At 60.3% G+C, this 24,785-nt stretch overlaps 1 protein-coding gene across 1 annotated transcript; it reads left to right on the forward strand.

Moving 5' to 3' along the window:
* Positions 1–404: 404 nt before the first annotated feature.
* LOC135329092 (adenylate cyclase type 10-like) lies at positions 405–24,580 on the forward strand. Its single transcript, XM_064516401.1, has 33 exons — positions 405–527; positions 1,157–1,226; positions 4,922–5,026; positions 5,575–5,613; positions 6,153–6,296; positions 6,814–7,022; positions 7,300–7,396; positions 7,724–7,812; positions 8,364–8,555; positions 8,798–8,919; positions 9,248–9,324; positions 9,649–9,838; positions 10,952–11,004; positions 11,913–12,066; positions 12,529–12,721; positions 13,321–13,407; positions 13,792–14,075; positions 14,662–14,798; positions 15,343–15,468; positions 15,817–16,071; positions 16,768–17,109; positions 17,632–17,683; positions 18,598–18,820; positions 19,208–19,318; positions 19,565–19,743; positions 20,330–20,486; positions 20,983–21,187; positions 21,295–21,391; positions 22,248–22,363; positions 22,617–22,734; positions 23,008–23,203; positions 23,707–23,895; positions 24,429–24,580. The coding sequence occupies exons 1-33, from the start codon at positions 405–407 to the stop codon at positions 24,504–24,506; spliced, it is 4,809 nt and encodes a 1,602-aa protein (XP_064372471.1). The 3' UTR covers positions 24,507–24,580.
* Positions 24,581–24,785: the final 205 nt, after the last annotated feature.

The raw sequence follows: 24,785 nt of genomic DNA on the forward strand, positions 1-24,785 counted from the left end.
GGCTGTGGCCACGCCCCCTCCGCGCGGCGGGGGCGGGGGCTCCGCAGGCTCCGCCCCCCGCGGGCCCGCGGCCGTCGGCAGTTGGCAGCTGGGGGGGGCAGCGCCGGGGGCGGCCCTGCCCCGCGGGCCCTCCGCCCCCGCGGGCGGGGTCGCGTCCCGGTCGCCCTGCTCCAGGCCCAGCGCCGGCCGCTTCTCCCCGAGCAGCTCGCGGGTGCCCGGAGCGCGGGAGACAGGGCCGCGCCCGCAGCCCGGAGGCGCCTCCGCTGCTCCCGGGAGCAGCCTCTCCCCGGCCGCGGGCGCGCCGGAAGTGCCGCGCGGGCCGCAGAGGAAGTGACGGCGGGGCGGGGGCGGTGCCCGCCGGATTCAAGCGGCTGGCGGCGCGGCCGTTGGCGGCGGCGGGCGCCATGGAGGTGCTGACCTTCCCCCGCTACAGCCCCGGCGACATTGTCGCCGCCCTGCGCGGCCACGTGCTGGCCGGCTCCGAGGCCCGGGCCCTGGCCAAGGGCGACCTGTTCCCCGCCCCCAAGGTGCGCGTGTGCGCGAGCGGCGGGGAGCGCGGCCGGGCCGGGCCGAGGTGGCGGCGGCGGCGGCGGGGGGATGCGCCACGCCGCGCCCGAGCTTCGGGGGCCTCTGCTCGTCTCTGGGCTCCGCGGGAGCTGGGCGAAAGCAGCCGCTGGGGCTGGCGCAGCCCCGCAGCTTCCCCAGCACGGGCTGGACCGAGCCTCGTAAGCGGAGCCGGCAAAATAGCGCTGTAGGCGAAGAACTTGTTGGCCCACAGTGTTGGGTTCCCCCCCCGCCCCTTTTCCTTTTAACAGTGTGGTGAAGTGCCTTACTGTGCCCTGGAGTGACTGTGTCTGTGACTTCTGGTAGATTTTGGCGTCACTTGGTTTGAAAGCTGCTCAGTGAGGAGGAAGAAATTGAAATACAGGGCACAGACATGGCAGTTAGGTCGCCAGCTGCTCTGAGGTGATTCCTGCCTTTTGTAATATGGAATGCAATGGGCTACTACTGCTAGTACTGCAAAGCATTGGGAAGCAGTCCTTCTCTGTTTTTGGGAGTCGGTGTGTTGAAGGCAGACCTGCTTTTATGGCGTAGTCTGGGAGCCCTGAATAATGAAGATGAGATGTTCCTGTGTGTCCTTCCTCTTGCAGCCTGAAGTCTTACACATGATTTTCATGAGAATCCTGCAGAAGGTCTATGGAATCCGCCTGGAGCATTTCTGCGTGGTAGGTTTGTACCTCCAGTCGCAGGCCCCTGGCTGCTGGCTTGAAGAGTTATGTCCCATGACGGGGGAAAGGCCCCAGAACTGTGCTGCAGCCAGGGAGTTTACCAAGGTCTTTTGGCTGGAGAGCCCAGCAGAGCTTACTGGCACCAGCCCAGATGGCTCACCGGTGCCCCCGAGCATCTGAGACTCTTCTGCTGTGGAAAGGCAGGTATTTGAGGAAAGAGATTCAAAACAGGCTTGTAAGGTCAGGATGCGCTATTTAGATCTAGACTCTAAAGCAGGATGCTCCCGTCGGCAGAAGCCCTGGGCTGCAGGAGCCCTTTGCGCAGTCGGTGAGCAGCAGTGGGTGCCAAAGGCTCCTGGAAATCAGGTCATCGGTTTCGGAGCCTCCGTGTGGACACAGGAGTCTGAGTTGAAGCTTGCGGTTTCTGACGAGCTTGGGTGTGGCCCCCACCCCTAGACCTGGGGAGCTCAATGAGAAAGAAACACTTTTCCTCCCCAGAGAAACTTGTAAGAGGAAGCAGCCGCATGTCACAGTTAAATAGGGAGACTGAATCTTCTGGGCAACAACTCAGGCATTTTTGTGACTCTTGCAAACAAGGCCCTTCAGAAAGGCCTTTCCCCAGCAAATCCCCTCTGAAACCAGATGGGCCTTGAGGGCACTCCTGGGCCCTAAGGGTCCTGACCAGCCTCACCTGAGGGCTGACATCCCCCCACCTGCCCCCTCTGCCCACTGGAGCCCCCTTTCAGCTCAGGCCCGGGCCTTCAGTCCCTGCCTGAGCTAGGTCCTAGGTGTCCCTGGCCCTGCCTCTGCCTGCTGAATGGCTCTTGGGCTGATGCTCTCGGTAGCTTATTTCCTGGACAGCCCTCTTGGAAGTATGTTGCAGCTTGTCTCCAGTGCTGTCTCTGGTCCTGTTTCAGCTTGGTCCTGGCTGGCCCAGCCAGGCCTCCCTGGCTGGAGCCTGGTAGCGGCTCATGGCTCGCCTTGGCTGGGGCTGTTGCTGGGCCCTGTTCCCAGCACGCGGCTGTGTGTGCCGTGGCAGCCCCTGCAGGACTGCGCCCCGTGAGCGAGAGCCCTGCCCGTGCAGGGGCTGCCCTGGGCTCCCAGCTCACCTCGCCTCGGGGAGTAGCCTGCTGCGGGCTGCGTGTGAGCCAGGGTGCCTAAGGAGGATATGTTTCCCTGCGGCATGAAAGCTTTGCACAGCCCTGGCAAGCACGGCAGGGAACCGGAGCTGCCTCCTGCCAAGTCTCTCAACCTTTTCTTCCCTTCTCTGATATGCCTGCGCTGGGTGTAGCTGGTTTGCTGTGCCGCTGTGCAGTGCTGCGAGCGGCCCCTGCCTTCTCTCGGGCTCCTGCGAAGGCTCTGCCCTGCTGGAGCCGTGGTGTTTGGGCAGAGCGCTTGTGCAGAGAGCAGGAAGGGGCCTTGCAGCCGTGGGAGGTAGATCGCTGCCAAGCTGCTTGTTCACGCTGCTGGTGCCCGCTGTGCTCTGTGGTCACTGTGGAGCTGCCTGCGCAGCGTGCCCTGGGCTCCCTGCTCGTGGGGAAGCCTGGACTGCCCTCCGTGACGACACTTGTTAGGCCATTTGTGCTTGGGAACGTGGGAACCAGCTGTTCCAGCCACAGGTGGAGTTCAGTCCCTGTGTGGGTTAAAGAACAGCAAACTGGAACTGTCTAGAGGTAGCTGCTCAGCACGGCTTCTATAAAACTTGCTTAGCATGAGTAGCTAAATTTGCTGAAGCCTTAGGCCACCCTTAGATAAAATAATGAACTTTTACTTAGTCCAGTAAGAAAAGGGCCTGAGAGCTGGTTCCAGCTGGGAAGATAAGGAAGCTACAAGCAGTCTGCATTCCTGCGTCTCACCCTCCAAAAGGGAGGATGTCAAGGCTTTGAAATAAGACCAGTGCAGGGCACTAGGACCTTGAGGGACAAAGCCTCAGCTCACTGCTGGGGCAGTGTTAATTGTAATGATTTGGAATCACCTCCTCCTCCTCAGGACCTTGAGAGACAACAGTAAGACCCCAACAAGAAACGAAGGTACAACCGTCAGCAGAAACTGCAACAGTAAAGATGAGGGAGAAAAACAGCCTGCCTAGGAACAACGATGAGACCCACTAAGGAGCAGGAGACCCCAGACCTGAAAGTTACGATTGGTCTGAACTACCGCGTGAGGGGTGGGAAACTGAATTTGGAAAAGCTGTAATTGCCCAGGGATTTCTTTGTTCGGGGTCCCTCGTCGGAGGCACCCAGCTCGAGCTGTAATTACTGCACACACGTTATTAAAATGTAATTATTTAATTTGCTTTGATCTGGCTCTGAACTTTTCTGCGGGAACCTAGGGTTGGGCCCTGTTATGGTGGCCGACAAGCCTCATTTCCGTAACAGTGCGAGCCTCCCTTCAGCTCTGTGTGGGAGACACCTGCACCGCGCTAGCCACATCTGAGTAAGCGGCTCGGGGTAAGGAGGGAGTTTGGGCAGCTTCCTGGCAGTTGCTGGGCAAGCGATGCCTTGCAGAGGCTGTCAGCTGGCTCCGTAGCTTGATGACAGCATACAGGTAACTGATGACGTGTGGATGATGTCGCTGTGAGCTGATTGTGACCCCCCGTTGGTGGCAGAGGGCCATGGGCGCCTCACAAAGGCCTGGGGTCAGTGCGCAAGTCTGCGCGGTGGTGTCTTGTCCTCCTCCCTGCTGGGCACGGTCGTCTTCTCCTGAGGTACCGCGGGTACCGCAGGGCGCTGACGATGGCTTGTGCTTGGGAGAGAAGGGCATGGTGCTGCTCGGAACTGGGGGAAGTAGCTGCTTACGTTCCTGACCTGCTTTTGTCTGAGGACTTGAAGCAGGAAAACCGTTCCGTTCAGCACTTCCATGGAGTCCTGCTCTTTGCGGATGTGTCAGGTGGGTCAAAGCGTTACAAAGGGCGGGCACTGAGAAGAAGTCGCCGACCCGAGCCACTGGGACTTGGTGGGCTTTCTGGAGCCCTGGTCGTGCCAGCCGTGGTAGGGAATGGATCAAAGGAGATCTCTTTGCTGCTGAGGTCTTCTGCTTTGGGGAAGTAGTGCTCAGACATAGCTGAGGTCATGCCACAGGGATTTTCTTTGCTGCCAGCAGCACTGTGGCCTGCTTGTGGTCAGCCGTCCGCTCAGAGCAGCGTGCGTAGGAAGCTCTGAGGCTGCTGCAGCAGCAGCTTGGGCCTGAGCTGTTGACTGCAGTGCCGGCTCTGGAGCTTTGGTGCTGTCTGAGCTAGTCCAGGCTCTGGCTAATGAAGGCATGGGAGATGAGGCCTGAGTGCCTCGCCTGAGGCTTGTTAGTCTTTGTGAGGCCAAACTCGGTGGAGCAGCTCCTGCACAAAGGAACCGGCTTCTCGGGTGCAGCATTTGCTCCCAAAGGCCTCCTGGCTTTCTAGCTGAGCATGTTGCCTGGCCGTAGGCAAGAGGCGAGGCAGCTGTGGGATGTGCTGGAGGGTCCCGGGCACCTGCAGGTGCCAGGCGTAACGTGTGGGTGTGAGGATGGGAAAGCTGACCCTCGGCGGGTGCTCAGAAGCGCCGGTGGACTTGGGCGGCTGTGCCCGCTGCCAGAGGCCCTCCTGCGTTCTCCTCGGCGGTGCCTCTCGGCTGGGTGAAGCTGGTGTGGAAACTGCCCGGTCCTTTGGCCGCGTAGACGCTTCCTGATTTCTTTGCGCCTGTGTGTCCCCGTTCCAGGTTTCACTGCTCTGACAGAGAAATTCAGCCAGAGCATCAGCCTAGAGCAGGGTGCGGATGAGGTGACGCAAACCCTCAATCACTACCTGAGCGACATCTTGGAGGGTAAGTGCTGTTCTGCAGGATTGTGGGGGACTGGGCTGTGGGGAGGCAGAGGTGCTGGGCAGCCTGCCGCTGCCTCCTTGCGCGGGCTGGGGGTTTCTGTGGCCCTGAGGGCCACCGAGAGCAGCTGGGCTCTTCTGGCGGGTGCTTTCTGCTCCCCACAAAGAGCAAGGAGGTGCCCGCTTTCTCGGCACCCGCCCCTGTGGAGGGCCCCCCTGTTCAGCGATGGAGCAAGACTTTGCTGGGGTTGGGGCCCAGGGCACAGTGGGGGCATCTAGCCAGTGTTAGTGGTGCCCAAGTGACCCGGGGGTGGGGGCGCTGACAAATGGGTGTGTTACCTTTGCCAGTGCCTCTTCTCAGGGCCCAGTACTGTAGGTGCCGGTGCTGTGGTGCCTGTGAGCAATGTCGCCAGGCTGGAGCTGTGCTTTCCTGCGCTGTGCCCCACAAAGCAGCACCGCCCCTGTGCTCCTCTCCGAGCAGAGGGACCTGTCCTGCAGCCTTCTTGAAGAAGGCCGAGATGCAAGGCTTCTTTTGCTTTCTTTTGTGTGCAGAGCTGCTGGCTTTTGGAGGGGACATCTTGAAGTTTGCAGGTATGTATTTGTAAAAGAGACGTAGGCCTGTGTGCTGCAGCTGCAGAGGAGTGCTGGGGAGAGGGGAGAGAGAGCCGCGAGCTGGCAGAGCCCGGGGGGTGGCTCTGTTGGCAGCCTGGTGCTCGGGGGGAGCTGCCATCCGGGCCCCCAAGCTGGGAGCTGCAGTGGGACAGCAATGATGTGCAGGGGTCAGGGCGCCCTGGGAGCTGGAGGGTTGGGGCAGCACAGGAGAAAGGAGGGGCCACGAGAGCCCTGGCGTCTCTGCGCTGGAGGGGACTAGCTGGGGGGTGGGTGGGGATGTCAGCGTTCCTCCAGGCCCGCTGCGGGCCCTCTTCCTCTGCCAGCGTGGCTGCTGTTGTAGCTGGCCTGGAAGCGGGGAAGGTGTCCCTGTGCCCAGGGCGCTGTAGTCCGGGGGGATGCCTTCACACAGACGCGTTTTCCTCGTCATGCCTGCTGGTTTCTGCTGTGCCTGCAGGTGGGTGCAGGCCAGGGAGCATCAGGTCTCCTGGGAGCCTTCACTGTGCCCTTGCTTTCCCCAGGGGACGCCGTGCTGGTGTTGTGGAGGGTAAAGCAGACCGAGTTGAAGGACACCATCAGCCTGGTGCTGCAGTGCAGCCAGCAAATCCAGGAGAAGTATGGGATCCGTGAGACGGACGTGGGCCAGAAGCTCCGACTGAAGATAGGTATGGGGAGTGCTGGCTTAGCTGCAGCGTGCGCAGATGCACGGCCCTGCGCAGTACTGCAGGGTGCTTTGCAGCATCAGGAGAGGCGGTGATCGCCGCTGGGGCCAGCGGAAGCCTTTCGTGCGGAAGGCTGCTGTGTGCGCTCGAGCAGGCGGTTACGAGCCGCCTGCATGCACGCTGAGCAGCCGGCGAGCAAAGCTGCCGGTCTGCTGGGCCTCTGGTGGGGGCAGCCGCGGGAGGTGCCCTGCGCTGTGAGCACGTTGTCAGCATCAGCTGCGTTTGCCCCTTGGCAGGCACCGCTTTTGGGGACCTCTGTCAGCAGGCCCCTGAGTAGGACCCGCTCCCTGTCGAGAATCACTCTTGAATCCATCCAGACAGACGCCTCCACTTGAAGCAGTTGAGAGGAGGAGGCTGTCTGCAGGGCTGAGCTGCACGTTTGGCCTGTGCAGAGTTGAGCTGCGGGGGGGCCGTGGGGGTCAAAATGCTCTCTGCATCACTTCTGCTTGTCTCTCGCCAGGGATCTCGGCAGGGCATATATCCCTGCTGACTGTCGGAGACAAACGGGAGCAGCACTTCCTGCTCCTTGGCCAGACCGTGGGTGAAGTTTGGCAGGCCCAAAACCTTGCCACCGCAAGTGATGTCGTCCTGTCAGCCGGCTGCTGGGAGCTGTGTGACCAGAGCAAGATCACGGCAAAGAGAATTAAAGGCCAAGCAGCTGCTGTGAAGGTAGGTGGGATGGCCTCTAGAGCGCCTTTGAGGCCCTGGACGTGAGGCAAGAAGGTGAGAGAAGGCTGAGGAGATAGATGCCCGCGGAGGGAGTTGTAGGTGTCGACGTAGGTGGGGAGCGGGAGCGATGGCCCTTCTGTCTCAGGGTTAGCTCTGGATTCCGCTTGCTGGGTTTGGGGAGGGGGTCGGGGGCCCTGGAAGGGTTTGGCTCAACTGGTGACGTCTTCTGTGGGTCATGAAGCTGTTCCTGAAACCTTTTTGTTCTGTGTGCCTTTAGGTTACAGGCGTGGAACGGATGTCTGTGTGTCAACGTGAAGAACTCTTCTCTCAGTTTCCCCAAGCCCGGCTGAACTCCTCTTGTCCTGAACTGTCAGGTGAGCCCCAACTTGGTGATGTTCTGTGGCTGCCCAGAGAGAGAGGGGCGGGCTTCTTCAGGGGCCAGTGAGGAAGGCCCTCTGCCCTCTCCCGCTTGCACTTTGTATTCGCGCCTGTGGCCCCGCTGAGCTTCAGCGGAGGGGCTCGCTGCTTCCTCCGCCTTCCCGGGGGCTGCTCTGGCTGAGCCCCTGCAAGAGGAACAGAGGTGCAGAGGGAGGAGAATTGTTCTCCTCGAGTTCCAGCGCCAGCCCCCGCTTTCCAGCGCTGCCCCTAGGCAGGCTCGCAGCGCCATCCTGCCCGCGACCGCCTGGCTTTTCCTTCCTTAGGCATCCTGAGGCCCGCTGTTACCCTGGCCCCTTGTCACTCTCTGTGGAAGCTGCTGCGCAAGTACATCCCAGCGACGGTGCTGAGGAAGGTATGGCCACAGCTGCCGGGAGCTGCGTTTTTGGAGGGGAGGAGGAGCTGTGCGTTGCAGAGGGGCCGTTCTCAAGAAAGCAGACGAGCAAAGGAAAGGCCCCCTTAGGCGAGAACCTGGGGGAATTGGCACCATGTGGTGCCCGTGCCAGGAGGCTGCCCGCTGTGTGCTCCTGCAGGGAGAGGGGCGGGTGGCGGGAGGTGGATTTCCCTCTGTATTTTCCAGCGCTGTTGTTCTGGACGTGACTGTGGGATAAGAGCAAGCTTCCCCTGGAGTCCCCACAGCGTTGCTGAGGGTGGCCCCTTGTGTCCATGCCTGTAGCAAGGTGTGGTGTTCCTGGCGCTTGTTTCTCTGCTCAGGGATGTATTGCGTGCTTCGGTGTCTGTCCTGCAGAGGCCGCAGCCTGCTTTGCCCAGAAGGGCGGATTTATTCCTTGCTCTGATAGCAGCTGCTCTCAGTGCCCATGTGTGTGCTCTGCCTTGGTATCTGCTGCAGGCAGCAAGGGCTCAGGGAGAGCTGGCTGGTGAAGGTGTCCTGCTCTTGTCTTCCAGCTTGATGACAGACAGCCCCTGGACTACATGTCTGAGCTCCGGCCAGTCACCTGCCTGTTTGTCAAGCTGCATTTTGCTGCCCGTGTCAACTTAGCGCAGCTCTGCAAAGCTATCCAGGACAGCAGCGTGATGATATCGGAGATCATCCGTCCTTACAAGGGCGAGATCAACAAGATCATCATGTTTGATAAAGTGAGTGTGGGGGAGCAGTCCACCCCGCAAAAGTGTGGGCAGCAAACGAGGGAAGTAGCTGTGTCTCTTGAGCGGTGGGGAAAGGAGAAGCAGCTCTGCCTCGGTGGTGGGATCAGCAATCGGCACCCTCTGGCTCGGGGCTGCCCTGAGGTTCTGCCGGTCTCCACGGAGGCCGGAACCTCCCGGCGCGAGCCGTTTGCCGCAGGCGTTGTGACGAGGCGTGCTGTGCGTGTCCTTGGCAGGGCTGCACGTTCCTGTGTGTATTTGGACTCCCTGGAGAGAAGGTGCCCTACGAAAGCGTTCACGCCTTGGAAAGTGCTCTTAAAATCTCCAAGGCGTGCTGCTCGAGGCCTATGAAAATCGAGTGAGTGGGGAGGCGTGTTGCTTGGGACGGCGCAGGGGAGGGAGGGATGGTTTCCCAGAGTGACATGCCCTCTAGCTCGGCCTGCTTGTGTCAGTGACTTTCTGCTGGTCAGAGCTCTTTGGCCTGAGGGGAAGGGTCGAAAACTACCTGGCTGCTCTCCGCAGCCCGTTCCACCCGGGGGTGTCGTGCTGCTGAGCTCTGCCGGTCCCCGAGGTCTGCACTGCCAGGGTGGCTGGCGGTGCGAGGGAGAGGGGTGAGGGTAGGTGGGTGGGCAGGCGGGACTGTGCACGGACGCTGCTGACTGCCTGCCGCTCTCCGTGCGTGCCAGGGCGGTCTCCGTTGGGGTTACCAGTGGGACGGTGTTCTGCGGAGTCGTTGGCCATCGTGTGAGGCACGAATACACAGGTACGACGCGTCTGTCTGAGGAGCGGGTGGCTGGGCTGGGTCTGTTTGACCAGAGCAGTGTGCCAAAGGAAGAGGCGGAGTGGCCGGGAGCAACCTGTTGCCCGTGTCTGCTGGGCTCGGCCTGGGGCCTGTCAGGAATGACAAGAGGCAGAGCGGGTCCCGCTGTGGGGCGGGGGAAGGGGCTCAGAGCCTTGTTGTTCCTCTGGGTTGTGCTCCCAACGGTTTGGGGCTTGCCTGTGCTGGAGGGGAGGCAGCCGTTGGCCTTGAAGGGTGGAGTGGGTTGGTCTCCTAGGTACGTGACTGTGTGCTCTCTCTTTGTGGCAGTCATGGGCCAGAAGGTGAATTTGGCAGCCCGGCTGATGGAGAGCTACCCCGGCATAGTGTCCTGTGACACAGCAACCTACGCCACCTCTCAGCTGCCCTGTTCCTACTTCAAGGAGCTGCCAGAGGTGAAGATGAAGGGGGTTGCGGATCCTGGCACCATCCATCAGTACCTGGGGATGTTGGAGAAGCTGTGAGTGTCCTCTTGGAGCAGGCTGGTTGGGGGCACAGTGGCACTGGGGGTCCAGTCTTGGTCAGCAAAGAGTAGTTGTGCAGAAGAGAGCAAGCTGGCCTCTGCCCGGCCCTGCCATCCCTGGGGCTGAGAAGATGGAAAGCCAGAGCGTGGGTGTGCTTTTGGCCTGCCTACCTGAGTGCCCCTGCTGTTAGGGGACTAGGAGTGAGGCTGTAGGGATGCAGAAGGCTTGTTGGTGCCTGTAGGCACAATGGGCCTTGCAAGCTCTGTCCAAATGGCTTCCATCTGCGCTTTCTGCCCTGCGCTCGCTCCGTTGCATGCGAGACCACTGCAGCATTAATTCTGACCCGCGGAGGGGGCTTTCTCCCAGCTGCTGCTGAGCATGAAGCTCACAGAAACCTTGTGGTTAGGCCTGTTCCCGTGGGAGAACGTGGGTCACTGGGACTCTGTTCCTGATGGCTTCTTGCTGAAACTTCGGCTGTTGCCCCGGGCCGGGGTTTGGCAGTCTCTTTGGATGACCTTTTGGACGTTAACATTGCCATCCCCTTGAAACTCCCAAACTCGAGCCGAAGGTGCCTGGTGCTTGGCGTCTTGGCCCAAGAAGTCACCCTTGTCCTCCTGTTGCACACCCTGGCTTGAACCGATAGATCTTGCTTGCCCGTCTTCACCGTGAGAGCATCTGTTCCAAGGCTCTGCTTCTGTAAACCGCTCCCTGGGAGCAAAGCCCGGGGAAGCAGTTGGCAGGACCAGAGACTCGTTTTGCTTGTCCTGCGTGGTCAAGCAGTGTGTTAGCCAGCAGCACTGCCTGGGTTCTTGCTCCTGTCTCTGCTTCCTTTGGGTTTGGCCTCTGGTGCTCGAGTCTTGCTACGGTCCGCTGTCCCGCTGTGGCCGTTGGGCGGCTCTGTGCCCCAAGTTTTCCTAGTGCTTCTTTGGTGTTTGCCCCCTCCGCTGGGTCAGCGTGAACTTTGGCGGTGGGAGCTGGGCAGGATAGCATCCCGCTTGAAAGAAGAGCGGGCACCCACGAGCAAGCGCATCCTCAGCTCCCCGCGTGACTCTACGTCCTCCAGCGTCTGCCCACTTAACTGACTTTTGTTTTTCTCTTCCCCCTTCTAGCATAGCTGGCATGGAGGTTCCGAAGGCGAGGTCCGCGTATCCCACCTTGCTCGGTAGGTGGAGAAGGCCTTGGTCTCCTGAAAGCCAATTTCTGGCCCTCGGTCCCTGTTAGTACCACTCTGGGAACGGAGAAGCTTTTGCGAGGGATGCCGTTGCCTGCAGTGGCCCTAAGGGTTTGGCGCATACCTTGGCTCCTGGCTGGTTCCTATCTTTGGGGTTGCGCCGCAGCTAGAGGTGGGAAGCAGGACGATCCTGCCACGCTCCATAGCTAGCATGGGGGAACTTCTGAAGCGTGCAGTTGCTCGCAGCCTGAGAGCTGAGCTGATGCCCATATTTGGGCTCGGGAAGGAGCTTTCCCTCTGTCCGACTGGCAGAGTTTATTTGGCAGTGTGTTCTCTACGTGGGAGTCCTCCGAGTTTGTTTCTCGGCACCACCTGGCTCTGTGAGGAGCACCTGCTGCTGTGGAAACCGCAGGGCGCACTGTGTGCCTCTAAGGCCTGCTGCTGTTGCCAGCTGTTTGGGGACTGCAGCTGCTGCCTTAGCTGCAGGGCGCTGGGAAGCACGTTGCGGCTCCCGGTCCCCGGAGGAGACGTTCTGAGTCCCTTTTGGACACAGGTGCCTGCAGTGACTCCGACTGTCCCTTGCAGTCTTGTGCTGGGAAACTGGGGAGTTGTGGGAGGAGGTCTGGACCTCTTTGCCTGTGAGCGAGAGGCCAGGGAAGGAAAGAGGGCGTGGGAGCTGTGCTGTGAGTCAGGCCTCAGGGGAGGCGGGCCTGCTAGTGCCCTAAGGCAGGCAGAGGCGCAAAAGCGGAGGAGCTGTTTGGGTGGGAAGGAGCCCTGGCTGTAGGCAGGCTTGTAGATGCGGTGGCGGGAGGGTGCCGTGGTGGCGAGAGGGAAGGGTGCGGACGGTCCTTTGCTTTTCGGCTCGCTGCGACAGCTTGCTCTCTTGCTTGCCTGCACAGGTCGGGAGAAGGAGATGGCCCTCTTTGAAAGTTACTTGAAAGCCTACGTGGCTAGGAAAGAAAGCCGCATCGTGGCATTTGAGGGCGTTATGGGCTCTGGAAAGAGCCATCTCCTCACTGAACTTGCCTATTTAGGCCAGGCTGCTGGGCACAGGTGAGTGTTGTTGACGGGTACCTGTGGCTCACTTCCCCTGCCCACCCACTGATGTTCGTGGGCTCCTTGAGCCCCTCTGCCAGTGTGCCTGGCCCCTGGACTGCAGCCCTGAAAAGCCTCCTGGAGATGCTGCTTCGGAGCAGCTGCGTGCCCTCCTCCTAGCTCTTGAGGGAGCTAGAGGTGGCTTCTGGAGCCACTGCTCTTCCCCTTGCTGCTTTGGGCCAGGCACAAAGCAAAGGAGAGCCGGAGCTCAGGGCTTCTTGTGCCCCTCCAGACCAAAGAGAAGAAACCCTGGCCTGCCTGACAAATGCTGCTTGCACTGAAGAGCCCGTCTGGGGCCGTGTGTCCAGAGTGCCCTTGCCGTCGGCCCCCGATTACGCCTCTCTCCAAGAGCTTTGTCTTAGAAGGCTGTGGCTGTTTGGGGCGCTCTCTGAAGCTGTCTCTCTTGCTTCTGCATGGCAGGGTAGTGGCTGTGGAGCTGACGGAGCGGAACCTGAGGCAGGCCTGCTCTGCCATGCACATGATGCTGGCTGTGGCCATGGGCCTCCAGGCCTGTCAGTCGTGCAGCGCCAGACAGCTCGTCCTGCAGCAAAAGCTCCGAGGGCTGATGGGAGAGAGCAGCTACTGCCTCCTCAATGTCCCTTTCCTGGTTAAGGTGAGAGTGAGAGCCCTCTCTGGCCAGGGCAAAGGCCTGCTTGTGAGCCGTCCTGTGGTTGCGGTCATTTGGCTGCTCTGCTGGGGAGTGGGCTTAGCTGCCTGGTGGCAAGAGCAGGGGGATACCACGGGCTTCTGTTTGGGGGCCTGGTGGGGGGGCTCTCTGTTTGGGCTGAGTCGAGGTGCCAGGCTGCTGCAGGCAGTTCCTGGTGTGTTGCTTAGCGGCCTGAAAGGGCATTGCAGAGAGGCTTTGAGATGGGGCTGATGAGCTGGTGCTGAGCTCACCGCTGCGCTCACGCTGCTCCATCCCAAGATGCCCATCATGAGGAAACAAGCTCTGCTTGTCCTGCCAAACGATTCCCCCTCCCCGGCCCCAGCCCAACCGCCCCCCAACCCCCAGCTCTGCCAGAGACCCTCAGCAGAGGAGCTCTGTTCTGGGCTCAGGGTGACATCCACACTGTGTCCCCTCCCCGTTGTGTTGGGGAGAGGTAAGATGCTGAGGGCAGCCGCGGCGTTTTGCTCAGTTAGGCTTGTGGGGGGGGTAGGCGTGCTGAAATGCCCTGAGAGGCTGCTTCTCTGTGACTGTGCTTTTCTGGCCAGTTTCCGCTGTCGGAGAAGGTCTCCAAGATGAGTGACGCTCAAAGGACAGCGGCACTGGAGTCGGTGCTTAAGAAAGTGCTACAGAAGGTGAGCAATTCTCTGCATCGTGGGTCGGAGAAGGAAAGCAAGGCGGCAGGCTGAGGGTTCTGCAGGAGAGTGGTGGGAGCTGGCGGGAGGACAAGGTACTGGAGTCCTTGCCCTTCCGAGGCTAAGCTGCCCGTGCCATGGCCCTGATAACTTTCTTCCTGTAAAGTTGGAGGGCACGTGCTCGGGAGGAGGAGCGGTGTCTTTCTGTGCTCCCTTGCCTGAGAGACCTTAAAGTCTCAGGGAGATTCTGAATGCACAAGTAGCTGGGGAGAGGAGAGAGACTTCGGAGCGTTCTCTGTCTGGAGAGAGGCCGGCCAAAGTTCCTCCTGCGGAAGATGCTTGAGAATCGCTCGGAATCCACCCTGAACAACCGCTTTGTTTCAGACGGTTGAAGAAGAAGTTGTCGTATTTGTCATCGACAACGCGCACTACATTGACGCGACCTCCTGGGCTTTTCTGTGGCGGATGCTCAGAGATGTCCCGGCCTTCCTGGTCATGGGCTTGGCTCCTGGTCGCTCTAGAAGACAGAGGCTTTGCAAAACTGCAGCAGACATCCTGAAGCTGCAGCAAACAACCTGTGTCCATCTGGAAGAGCTGAAACCTTCAGCTGTTGTGCAGAAAGCCTGCCAGGCCCTTGGAGTTGTCAGCATGCCCCGGGCCCTAGAGACGTAAGTGCCAGGCAGGGCCTCTGAGCTCTTCCCGAGGGGTCGAACCTCTGCAGAGGGTGGAAGGGAAGGAACGCCCGGGAAAGGAAGCGCGCGGCTTCTGGAAGCGCCGCTGCGTCTAGGCAGCGTCGGAGCTGGCTTTCTCATGACACACGACGCTGGCAGTTGTGAGCTGAGAGTGGGCAGCTGCCTGGACACAGAGCATAGGAGGTGTCAGCCCTTGTGTGTTGCGCTGGAAGGCAGGCGGGCAGTGGTCCTGGGCCTTGGCGTGGCTGAGGTGTGGGAAGGCATTTGCCTAGGCGGCGGGGCTGATCTGCCGGGGCCGAGGCTCTCACTGGTGCTGGCGAGGGTCGAGGCTGCTGGGGACAGGAAAGACGAGGCTTGCTGCTCTGCGCCTTGGGCACTGTCCGCGACTGTTCTCCTGCGGCTTGCAGCAACCGTTGTATCTTGAGGGCAGCTCACGTGCCAGAGCCGGTGGGAGTCCTGGCCCGTTCAAAAGGGAGGTGTGGCTGTGGTGAAGACGCTGGTGCGAAGTGTGTCCCGCCTCGCTTTGCCTGTGTCAGTCCCTGCTGGATCTGCTCCTTTCCAGGTTCCTGATGCAGAGAAGCTACGGGATCCCATATTACTGTGAGGAACTGCTGAGCCACCTTAATCGCCACAACATGCTCTTGTTCCACCCGCTGCGGAAGGATGGAAAAACGGAGGCCAAGTGGGAGAGCCTCTTCAGTAAGCACCTTTGTGGTGGGCTGCCTGGTTGCTGTGGTCCATCTTCCACAGCACATTCTTGCCCTGGGGTTCCCCTGTGAATTTGGCCCAGTCAGATGTTGCAGCAGTACCGAGCTTGGTGTGGATCAGGTGTGGGTTCCTCCATGCCTTGCTGCTGGGATAGGCCAAGCACGGGCTGGGGAGTCTTGGTGGCTTTGAGAGGGCCAGCGCTGCTGCTGTGGCAGAAAATTGCAAAGGAGGAGAAGAGAGGCTCCCTGGCACTAAGCTAAGCCCTGGAATGGTTTGGGACGAGCGTGACCTGGGGCGGTTATTCTGCAGCGGTGCCGAGAGTCACGTGGCTGCAGCGGTCCTTGTCGGCAGCCCCGCGGCTGGATTTCTGCTGCCGCTGACCCCAGGTCCCAGCTGCTGAAGACCTGCTGGGGGGTGAATGCTAAAGGGTGGAGGACGGAGGGAGGGCAGATGAGTAACGTGTGCAGGCAGGCAGTCACGGCACAAACTGCCTCCCTTTGATAATCGCTTTATCCTGCTCTCTCGCTCCGCTCAGCTTCTGCGATGGAGGCTTCTCCTGGGGCAGCATGCCACAGCTCCAGCGCGGGGAAGGACTGCAGGGTGTGCACCGTCAGACCTGACGTGAACCTGCAGAACACCGTGCTTCCCCCCACCCTGAAAGGTGAGGGGCCGAGCCCTGCTGGGGCATCGCCGGGCTTCTTTCCCGGGGCATTGGCTAGAGAGAGGCTGGGCGTCCGCGTGCTGCCGAGTTGCCCCTCTCAGCTCTGCTGGGAAGGTGGCTGTGGTCCCGCTGGCTCTTCCCGTCTCTAGGGGTGCTGGGTGGGAGGCTGTGAATGAGCATCCCTGCCCTCTAGCAAAGATGGGTGGCCTGGGTTGCGCCTGCCCAACGGGTTTGGTCCCTAGGAAGCAAGGCTAGAATCTACCATGTCCTGTGTGGAAGCTGATGCAGCCTCTGCAGCCTTGGTCTTGGGAGAGGGCAAGAGAGAGACCTGCGGCTTGTTTTTGACAGAGATTGCGCTGACTGAGCTGGACAGCATGGAGCCCTCAGAGCAGCTGGTTTTGAAGTGTGCAGCCATCATCGGGCTGATGTTTACCACCGAGCTGCTGTTCCACATCCTTCCCACGTGGACCAAGGCTAAGATGGAGAAGGCATTGAACGTCCTGGTGAGAGGCCGCATCTTGAAGTGGCTGAAGGCTGAAAAGGTGGCGGAAGACAGCAGTGTTTCCACCAAGGGGTCCGTCGCCTCTCTGGAGGAAGAGTGCGGTAAGTGGTGATACCACGGCCCTGGGAGCGCTGTAGGCTCCTGCCGCTCCCGGCCGTGTGCCTGGCGGGGCTCCCCAGGGCACGCCGCACTGTCCCCCCAGCGGTGTGTAATGCCCAGGGCACCCTGGTAGTTAGGGATGGGTTGTTAAGAGCTCGGACAAGGAAATCTCAGGGGGCGCGTGTGCCCCAGGCTTTGTGCTAGAGGGAAACGTTCCAGTGAGCTGCTCCGAGTGCCTCCGCTACCCTGCCTCGAAGCGCTGCTCAGTGCCCGTGCAGGGGAAGGGGCAGGAAACACCTGATGTCCCTGCCCAGCCTCCTGCAGTGTCCAGAGGGGAGGTGTTGTGCGTGGATTTTTATTCCCCGCTGGCGCCGGGGGGAGCGTGGGAAGCTGGGACCGCCTTGCAGAGCGGGAAGAAGGAGCTGGCTGCGGCTCGCTCCTGCTGCTGGCAGCATCGCCAGCTCCTTGCCGGAGCGCGGCTGAGCACTGTCCGTTGGGAGGGAGGGCAGAGCAGCAGCCTGTTGCGCGGGCCATGCTAGTCTCAGCAAGGCGAACTGGGCCCTTTTGCTCTAGTGCTGCAAGGCTTTGAGCGCAGGAGCGCCGGTTTCCCGCCGAGGAGCCGCGCCAAGGCCTGTCTTTCACCTGCCGGCTGTGGCGGCCCTGCGCTCTGGCTGATGCCAAGCCCCGTTGCCTTTCAGGTGCCCAGAAGTGGTCCTCGGGTGAGACCGAGAAGACCGCGAGGCTGCAGTCCGGCGTCCTGGCCTTCTGCGCCCCGCTGCTGCGGGAGGCTGCCTATGAGCTGTGGCCCAAGGCGCAGAGGGTGGCCATGCACCACAAGTGCGCGGCCTTCCTGCAGAGGCAAGTGCACAAGTGCCAGTGCTGCGGCGGAGGGGACTTTGTGGCTTTCCACCGCTGTGCCATCAGCGGCATCCAGGAGGGACAGAGCTGTGACGACTTCCCCAGCAAATGCTACTTGCCCAGCTGGGAGGCCTCCCTGGGCCAACCCGAGATGGAGCGAGATGAGCAGCCCACCACTTCGGGTACGTAATCTGCCGTGCCCTGGAGCCTGGGCCCTCCCCACTGTGGTTGCACAGTTAATGGAAGTGCTCCTCTGTCTCAAGCCCTGTCTGCAGAAGCCTTTCCCGGAAGCCTAGGGCTGCTTTCAGTGCAGTGCAGATGCGTTCGCAGGACTAGCTTAGGCCTCCAGTGAGCACAGCTGCACGGCCAGAGACATGCTGTGGACCCAGCGTAGAGCCTCTGTGCCCTTGAGTGCCCTCCTGCGTTTCCCTGGAATTACCAGAGCGCAGCCCATCTCCTTGCAGTGCCAAGAGCCTCAGGGTTGCACCCCCCAGCCCAGCAGGCCGAGGTGTGTTTCCTGGTGGGTCCGCTACACTTGCCGGAAACATAACAGCCCTGCGGCGAAGGCAGATCGCAGGGGAAGGGGCCAGGAAGAGATGCGCCGTCGGCGCCTTGACTCTGCTCTCCTCCTCTGCTACAGCATGCCAGATGTAGCTCTTCCCCCTTGTGAGGTGAGAGGTGTTTAACTTGTGCTTTGTTTCCAGAGACTGCAAAAGCGCTGCAGGAAGGGAAGAGCGTCCTGGTGGTGACTTCTCGGTGAGGAGAGGAGGTTTTGATTATCTCTGGAAGTCAGCGGGCTCAGGGTCTCCAGAGGGGGCAAGTGGAGTTCCCAGTTTTGCCGGCTAGCTGTGACACTAGCTTAGGCAAGAGCTGGCCTGTTGGGTGGGAGCTGGGATGCGATGGCCCAGGAGATGAGCATCCTTGAGGAAGCCCGGGGGCTCCCAGTGAGGATGGCCACGCTAGGGTGGAGCAGCCCTGGCTTTCTAGCTGTACGAGAGCAATGTTGCGAGCCGGGTAGCAGCAAAGCAGCCGCTGGGAGCAGGGAGGCTTGTGGAAGGTGCCGCAAATGCCCGCTTGTCATCTTGCCTGCCTAAAAGACTAATGTTGCTCCAGAGCAGCGTCAGCAAAGGCTAATGCCAAAGCAATAGCTGGCCACTGCTTGAAAGGGGAGGTGTTGCTCCTCGTCTCACTTTTGCCCTGCCTGGCCAGGCTCTCCTTGTGCTCTGGGGCTGCGGGGCTCCCGAAGACTGCCCAGTGCACTGGTTGACATTGCTGCAGTGGGAGAGAACAAATCTTGCCAAAAAGCACTGGGTTAGTGGGTGGTACTGGCTTTGCTTGCAGTCAGGGGAGAGCCAAAGCTCTCGAGCGAGGAGAGAAGGCAGCAGAAGAGCGGAAGGGAGGAAGGAGCATGGGGGGAGAGAGAAAGCAAGGTTGGGGGGACCCAGGCCACTCAGGGGTCGGCCGCGTCGACCCACTGTCACATGGAATGCCACTGGGAAACTGGTTGCCATTGTGTGGGGCAGACAGAAGAACCAACCAGCGCGCTCGTATGATGCATGCGTGCGTGTGGCCTTGTGCTGCGCTGGAATGTGCTGTCGGTCTCGGCAGCCAGACCAGCGCAGGTGACACTCGCGTGTCTCTTCTTTCTCCGTGATCTTGTCTCCGAGTAGAGCGACGCAGCGGTTTCTGGCCAAGACCGAACAGATCCCTACGGTGGCCAGCGAGACCAAAGGGATGCGCGGTGCCGTGCGTTCCTGCGAATGCAAGGCCATCGTGGAATTGGTGCTCGTGCCCTTGGCTCACCACCACATGGCAATGGGCAACGATGCCAGAGCCCTTTATTATCTGCTGGAGTGCGCGGCTGCCTACTTGCACGTCTGCGACAACTACCTGGTGAGCTGCCCTGCTTGCCAGAGCCCACTGCACATGGAGTCCTCTCAGCGGCCTTGCCCTGGGCAAGCCAATCTCCCCATTGCAAAGGGACATGCCTCTGTGGGGACCTGGGGATGGACAGCAGGGCTCAGACTCAGGGGTTTCCTGCTGCTTGCCTCTCCTGTGGCAAGAGACGCAGGGCAGAGAAGCAGGACCTTGGCGCAAGGTGCGCCTGCCTGCAAGGAGGTGGTGCGAAGGAGCCCTGGTGGCTGTGGTGTGTGTGGGGGTGGGCGTTGCCGGGGCAGACGCGTGCCCTCCTCGGAGAGATGCTGGAGGCGAGTGGGAATGAGGGGGCTGCAGGCAGGCTCCACCCTGACGCTCGCCTGCTCTCTGCGTGCTTGTTCAAAGGCTTTTACAAATCTGACCAAAGCAGAGGTCCTGATGAGCTCGGAAAGGGCTAAGAAAGCCAAGGTGCTGGCCTGCTTTGAAGAAGCCACCTTCCTGAGCCTGAAAGGGGAGGTAAAGTGATAGGGAGGCTCTGAGGGCTCTCCTGGTGGGAGGAGTTGGATGCCTTGCTGGGGAGTGGGGGGGCTGTCCCTGGCCCTGAGAGGCACGGCTGCTGTGAGCAGCCTTTCCTGTGACCGCCTTGCCCTCTGGCCAAAGCCAGTCGAAGCCCTTGGCCTTGAATGAGCCAGAGACTTGAAATTTGGGGTGTGCTCAGTCGGAGCCCTTTGGGCCTGTCCGAAGGACCCTTCTCCTGTGCAGGTCTGCTACAATATGGGCTGCACGGACCTGGCAGAGATGACGACGAGAAAGGCCTTGAGCCTGCTAAACAGGCAATTCCCGGTCACCTCAGCTGGCGTGGTCTTTAAATCTCTTCTGGAGAAGTTGAAGCATGCCTCTTGGGAGGCGACCAAGGCCTCCTGCCTTCATCAAGAGGCCAGGTAAGCAGCTGAAGGGAAAGAGGAGGGAAGAAAGAGGCATTTTCTTCGTGGTCCTGAGCCCCTCGGCCCACCCCCACCTAGGCTGAAGCCCAGACTTTACCAGAGCATAGGTCTTGACATGGGGAAAGCTGCGGAGGGGCCTGGAGGCTAACGGATGGGGGAGCCGGCACGTGTTGGCTTGTGGGGGATGGTGCGGGTGAGAGCAGAGCAATGCTCCCAGGGAGTACAGGCTGCCGAGGGAAAGGGAGTGTGCGGGAAGGAGCAGGAGGGGGGCATGGAGGGGGAAAGTGGAGGTGGGGTGTGAGAAGGAGGAAGCTCAGGGGCTGTAGCCGGGTGCGAGCCTCCCGTACAGCAGCCCTTTTCCTCCTGGTGCCCACTTTTGCTCGGCCTCTCTGGGCTGCAGTGCCACCGTGTGTCCTTGTTAGCAGTCCTCTTTCCCCGGTGGTGCTTCTTGGTTCTGCCGCCTCCATCCCTGCAGCCCTGCCTGCACCAGCTGCCTCCTCTGCCCCCCTGCTTCCCTCGGCCCTGTCTGACTCGGCCCTGCGTCGCTAGCGGCTGCGGCCCAGCAGTTTCTCTTGTGTGGCAGGAGGGAGAGGCTCCCCTGGCTGCTCCGGCAGAGCCGCTGCCTTTTCTTGCTGCGGCAGCTCTTCAGCCTGGAGAGTGCTTCCAGCGGCCGGAGGCGCTCGCGCCTGGCAGCGCTCATGGAGGTCAACACGGCCGAGGAGTCCGGGGATGCGAGTCACGTGAGTGCCTTCTCTCTGCAGCAGCAGACACGTTTCTGACATAGCTCCTTTCCCCTGGCCTGGCAAGAGGAGCAGCGGGCTCTGCCCTGGCAAGAAGAGGCCAAATAGGCCGGAGACGTCCGTGTCCCTGGACTCTTCTTTACAAACTTCCGGAAGATGCGGGTTGCTGTTCTTTTTGGTTGTTCCTCTCATCGGATTTGTTTCATAACTGTAACCGGTGGGCTGATTGTGGCTTTAAGCCGGCACCAGTTTCTGTGCTCTGCAGTTTCCTTGTGGCCTTTTCTAAACCTGGTGCGCGACACCCCGCAGCCCTCGTTTTGACACGGCCGCGGTTAGCAGCGGCACTCGTAAGAATGGCTTGTGGTTCGGGTGAGAGGCCTGCGAGTAAAAGAGAAGAGAGAACCTGGCTGTTGGGTTTATGGCCTGAGCCCTCTAGGCCAGAGAATCGCCCTGGCGAGCTTCAGTCTTGTGCATTCTCCTGTTTGGACCATTTCAGATCCTCTGGGCCTACGTGGAATACGCCCAGCGCTGCCAGGACCTGGGCTGCCGGGAAGAGTGGCTGCAGTACGGGCGGGCGGCCATGCAGCTCAGCTCCGACGTCGAGCCCTTTGGAGGAGGGGTATTAAATGCCGCAAAATTCGCCCAGGCCCTGTCCCATCTGAACCTCAGCCTGGGAAATCTGCCCCTCTCTGTCGATGTCGGTATGTACTGCCCCCAGTCCCTGCGAGAAGAGGTCTCCGCAGAGAGAGCGAGTCTGTGCGAGTCTGCTGCTTTTTTTATTTTTCCTTGTTTTTTTTTTCCTTGACAGGCTATCGTGCCAAGAGCCTGTGCGCAGAGCTGGAGCAGCCCGATCTAGACCGTGAGGTTCTGGCCACGCTCTTCACGGCGCTCTTCCTCCAGATGAGGTAATGCTGCTGCTGGCCAGGCTGCTGGTTGTGTGGTGTCAGGGGACCACCAGAGATCCCTCTTGTGTCATTCCCTGCGCACAGAGAAGAGGGCTTTTTGGTTTCTTCTTTGACGCTCGCTGGCTGTATCTACGCTGGTAAATTAAATAATGCCAGGGAACGTTGCTGGCCATTTGGGAACGCGCGTGTCTGCTTTTAAACTGCTTGAACAGTTCCTGGCTTGGTTTTGGCCCTTGCCACGTGCTGCTTCCCCCAGTCAATTCCCAGGCCTGGTATAGGAGCGAGCACAGTGCAGGGAGCCGTTGCACTAGGCAGTTTGGGGGCGCCCACTGTGTCTTGGGCGCTAGCCAGGTTTAACTGTGTGGACACGGGCCTTTCCCTGCCCCTTGGCCTTGGTGCCCGAGGCGGCTCTGGATTCGGTTCACGCACTCGTCTAGGGGAAGCTCGCAAGAGGAACAGTTTCTGAACAAAGTGCACTCTCTAGGCCAGCGTGGAGGGTCCTGGGGATCTGTGCGTGCTCTTCTGCCTGTTTTGACTGAAAGACTTTGATGGAAAGGTGTCTAGCTCTGCTGCTGGGCCAATGGGAAAGCCCTGGCCGCATGGGAAGGATGCCTGAGTTTTGTTTCGGGCCTTGCCGTTTGAGCTGGGGTCACTGAAGCCTTTCCCCGGAGACTTGTTGCCAGAAGAGTACTGGGTGAAAAAAAGTCCGAAGGAGAAACTCTGACGGAGTTGCCGGAAAGAGCGCAGAAGGGAAAGAGAGGGATGATGGGAAGGGGAGCGGGAAGCATCTGGAGGTGCTGACCTGGACCCCACCCCGGGGAGATGCTCCATGGAGGCTCGTTGTCTCCCTGCCCAGGTACCCGGAATGTGTGGAAGTGCTCGCCAGGCTAGAGAAGCAGGTGGCTGGAGAGCACCGGATCATCGGGCAGGCGTGCTTCTTCTCCTGCTGCTTAGACCTCTTGCTTTATGCTGGTAAGTGCTCAGTGAGGAGGGCCACAGAGAGCCAGGAGGCTTGCAAAGAGGGTTTTTCTCCTGATACAGCGCTCACCCCAGAGCCCTCAGCAATCCTTTTACTTTCTCCTCAGGGTCCTTGGCAATTTGGCCGTGCGTGTGCGTGCGTGCGTGCGTGCCTGTCTGTCTGTCTGTCTCTCTCTTTCCTCCCCCCTCCCCCCACCGCCTTTCTTTTTCTGCAGCACTGCTTCTCTGAGATACGTTTGCATTACAGGCTGGGAGTATAAGTCATTTGAGGAGTGCAGGAGCTTTGTAGAGCAGAATGAAGCAAACTGCATCCTCAAATCACAGAAGAGCATCCTGTTTGGGCTGTTTTCATCCCTGGCTCTTTGGTAAGTTAGAGGGTTGCTTTGAGTGGCGAGAGGTCCCAGGCAGCGGTTCTGGCAGGGGAGGTGGGAGCTCTGGGCTTGTCACGTCCCCCGTCCCATCTCCAACAAGGTGGCCGTCCCTGGGGTGCTGTGATGAAAGGGACTGGGGGGGCCGTGCACTGGGAGCAAGGCGGCAAGCAGCCTAAGACTTGTTAGCCGAGGAGACAGTCCAGTTACTCGATCATCTCCACAAAATGTGTGAGTGTGTGTGTGTGTGTTTCTCTCTGCACCATGTAGGTTTGCAAGGCTTGGGCAATGGGACAACTTCCAGAAGCCCTTTGAAAAAGCCAAGCAGCTGCTGAAGGGAGCTGACGCCTCTGTGCCTGCCACGCAAGCGTGCAGTCGGCTCCTGGAGTGCTACAGCCTGCTGCTGAGAAAGGACATTGAGCACAGCTCGGCGAGGGCCTGGGAGAGCCGTGCCGGGGCTCTAAGGGTGAGGGAAGAGGAGGACAGGGATGTGCGTGCTGTAAGGGGACTCCAGGGACAGGGGTGTTCCTAACAGCCGTGGCTTGACAAGGCCAGGTGGAAGCAGCCGTGATGGGGTGGAGCCAGGGGAGAGGCAGAGGGTAGTGGGTTAGAGAGGAATATGGCGAAAGCCTCCTCTCGCAGGGGTCTCGGCAGGAGGTGGAAGAGAAGGCGGTCAGGTGAAGGGTGTCTTGCTGGGCGTGTGAGAATTCCCTTGTGGGAATGGCCTGCAAGAGAGGAGAAGAGACTTCCACAGCCGTGAGCTAGTGAGCCCTGCTTGAAATGCCTGTGCCATATGAGGGCTTCTGGCTCCGGAGAGCTTTGTGTGGTACGTCAGCCTTGCTGGCTGTGCGCCCCTTGTCGCTTTGGGGCTGGTTTTTCTCCTTGGGGAATAGGTGCTGTCCTCAGTGGCAAGCCGTTGCCGAGCTCGATGCCTTTTCCTGACGTGCCTCTCCGTTGTTCTCTCGGTAGCTGGCCGAAGAGGCTTTCGCGCGGTGCTCTACAAGCCCCGTCTTCTACGCCAGAGTCTACCACCTGAAAGCGTACATTTTCCGCATGCTGGGTGACAAACACGAGAGCCAGCTGTGCCTCACCCAGGGCCTCCAAGCCTGTGCGCTGAATGGCAACCTCCTGGAGAAGACGTGGCTGGAGATGAGCTCTGTAAGTTGATGCTCTCTGCCTTTGAGTTGCTTCCTGGGCAGAGGTTCAGCCTGCCCTTGGAGGAGGTGGCCCAGACTGTACTCCAGCAGGCCCACGTAGGGAAAGCCCCTGGAGAGCAGCAAGAGCATGCGCTGAAAGCCCTTGGGGAGCTGGTAGGTGCTCTTGGCCCTCCTCACCAGCAGGGCGGTGGCAGCTGTGACACGTCTCACCCAGGCAGGGCTGGAAGGAGCCCTGAGGAAGCAGCGTGCGCTGCAGCTCCTTCCTCGCAGCATCTCTGCTGGGCTGAGGACTGGAGCAGCTTAATCTTTGCCTCTCCCTTAAGCCAGCTCTGGGAGCCCGGCATCAGCCTGCGCTGAGTCTGCATTTGCTTTCCCTCTCCTTGCCCTCCCCGAGAGGCTTTTGCAGCTTGGCAAGCTGGTGGATGGATGGAACAAGCTCCTGTGCCAGGCCTCGCTTGCCTTGCTGGCCAGCGCTTACAGCTCTGGGGCTCTCCTGTTCTCCTCGGCTCTCACTCTGGCTTTTGTTTTCCTTAGGAGCAGTGGTCCACTGGAAAGGCCTTCAGGCACCAGTCTCCCCCGGGGCCAGCTCCCGAAGCAAAGCCAGAAGTCTAGCTCCAGGTACCTGCTGAAGCTGCCAGTACTGCAGAGCACGGATGCTCCTCCATGAATTAAATAATTAAATCCCACCATCGTCTCAGTGTTGTGCATGGAGTCACTGACCCCAGCAAGAGGACGCTGAAGGCACGCAGCGAGAGTCTCTGGCCTGTGCTGTATGGGGAAAGCTAGGCTGGGGGGAAGCCATCGCTGAAACTTGTAGCCCCCGAGAGAGTCGAGGGCTGTCAAGCAGCTAAAGAAACTGTCTCTCCCCCTCCCTCCCTCTATCCAAATCAG

This window comes from Dromaius novaehollandiae, chromosome 8, assembly GCF_036370855.1.
Source record: "Dromaius novaehollandiae isolate bDroNov1 chromosome 8, bDroNov1.hap1, whole genome shotgun sequence".
Lineage (NCBI taxonomy): Eukaryota > Metazoa > Chordata > Aves > Casuariiformes > Dromaiidae > Dromaius > Dromaius novaehollandiae.

Coding starts and splice junctions, on each gene's coding strand:
- LOC135329092 (XM_064516401.1), top strand. CDS start 405: ATGGAGGTGCTGACCTTCCCCCGCTACAGCCCCGGCGACATTGTCGCC. Junction 12,067..12,528: donor GGCCAGGCTGCTGGGCACAG/GTGAGTGTTGTT, acceptor TCTGCATGGCAG/GGTAGTGGCTGTGGAGCTGA. Junction 14,799..15,342: donor CAAGTGGGAGAGCCTCTTCA/GTAAGCACCTTT, acceptor CGCTCCGCTCAG/CTTCTGCGATGGAGGCTTCT.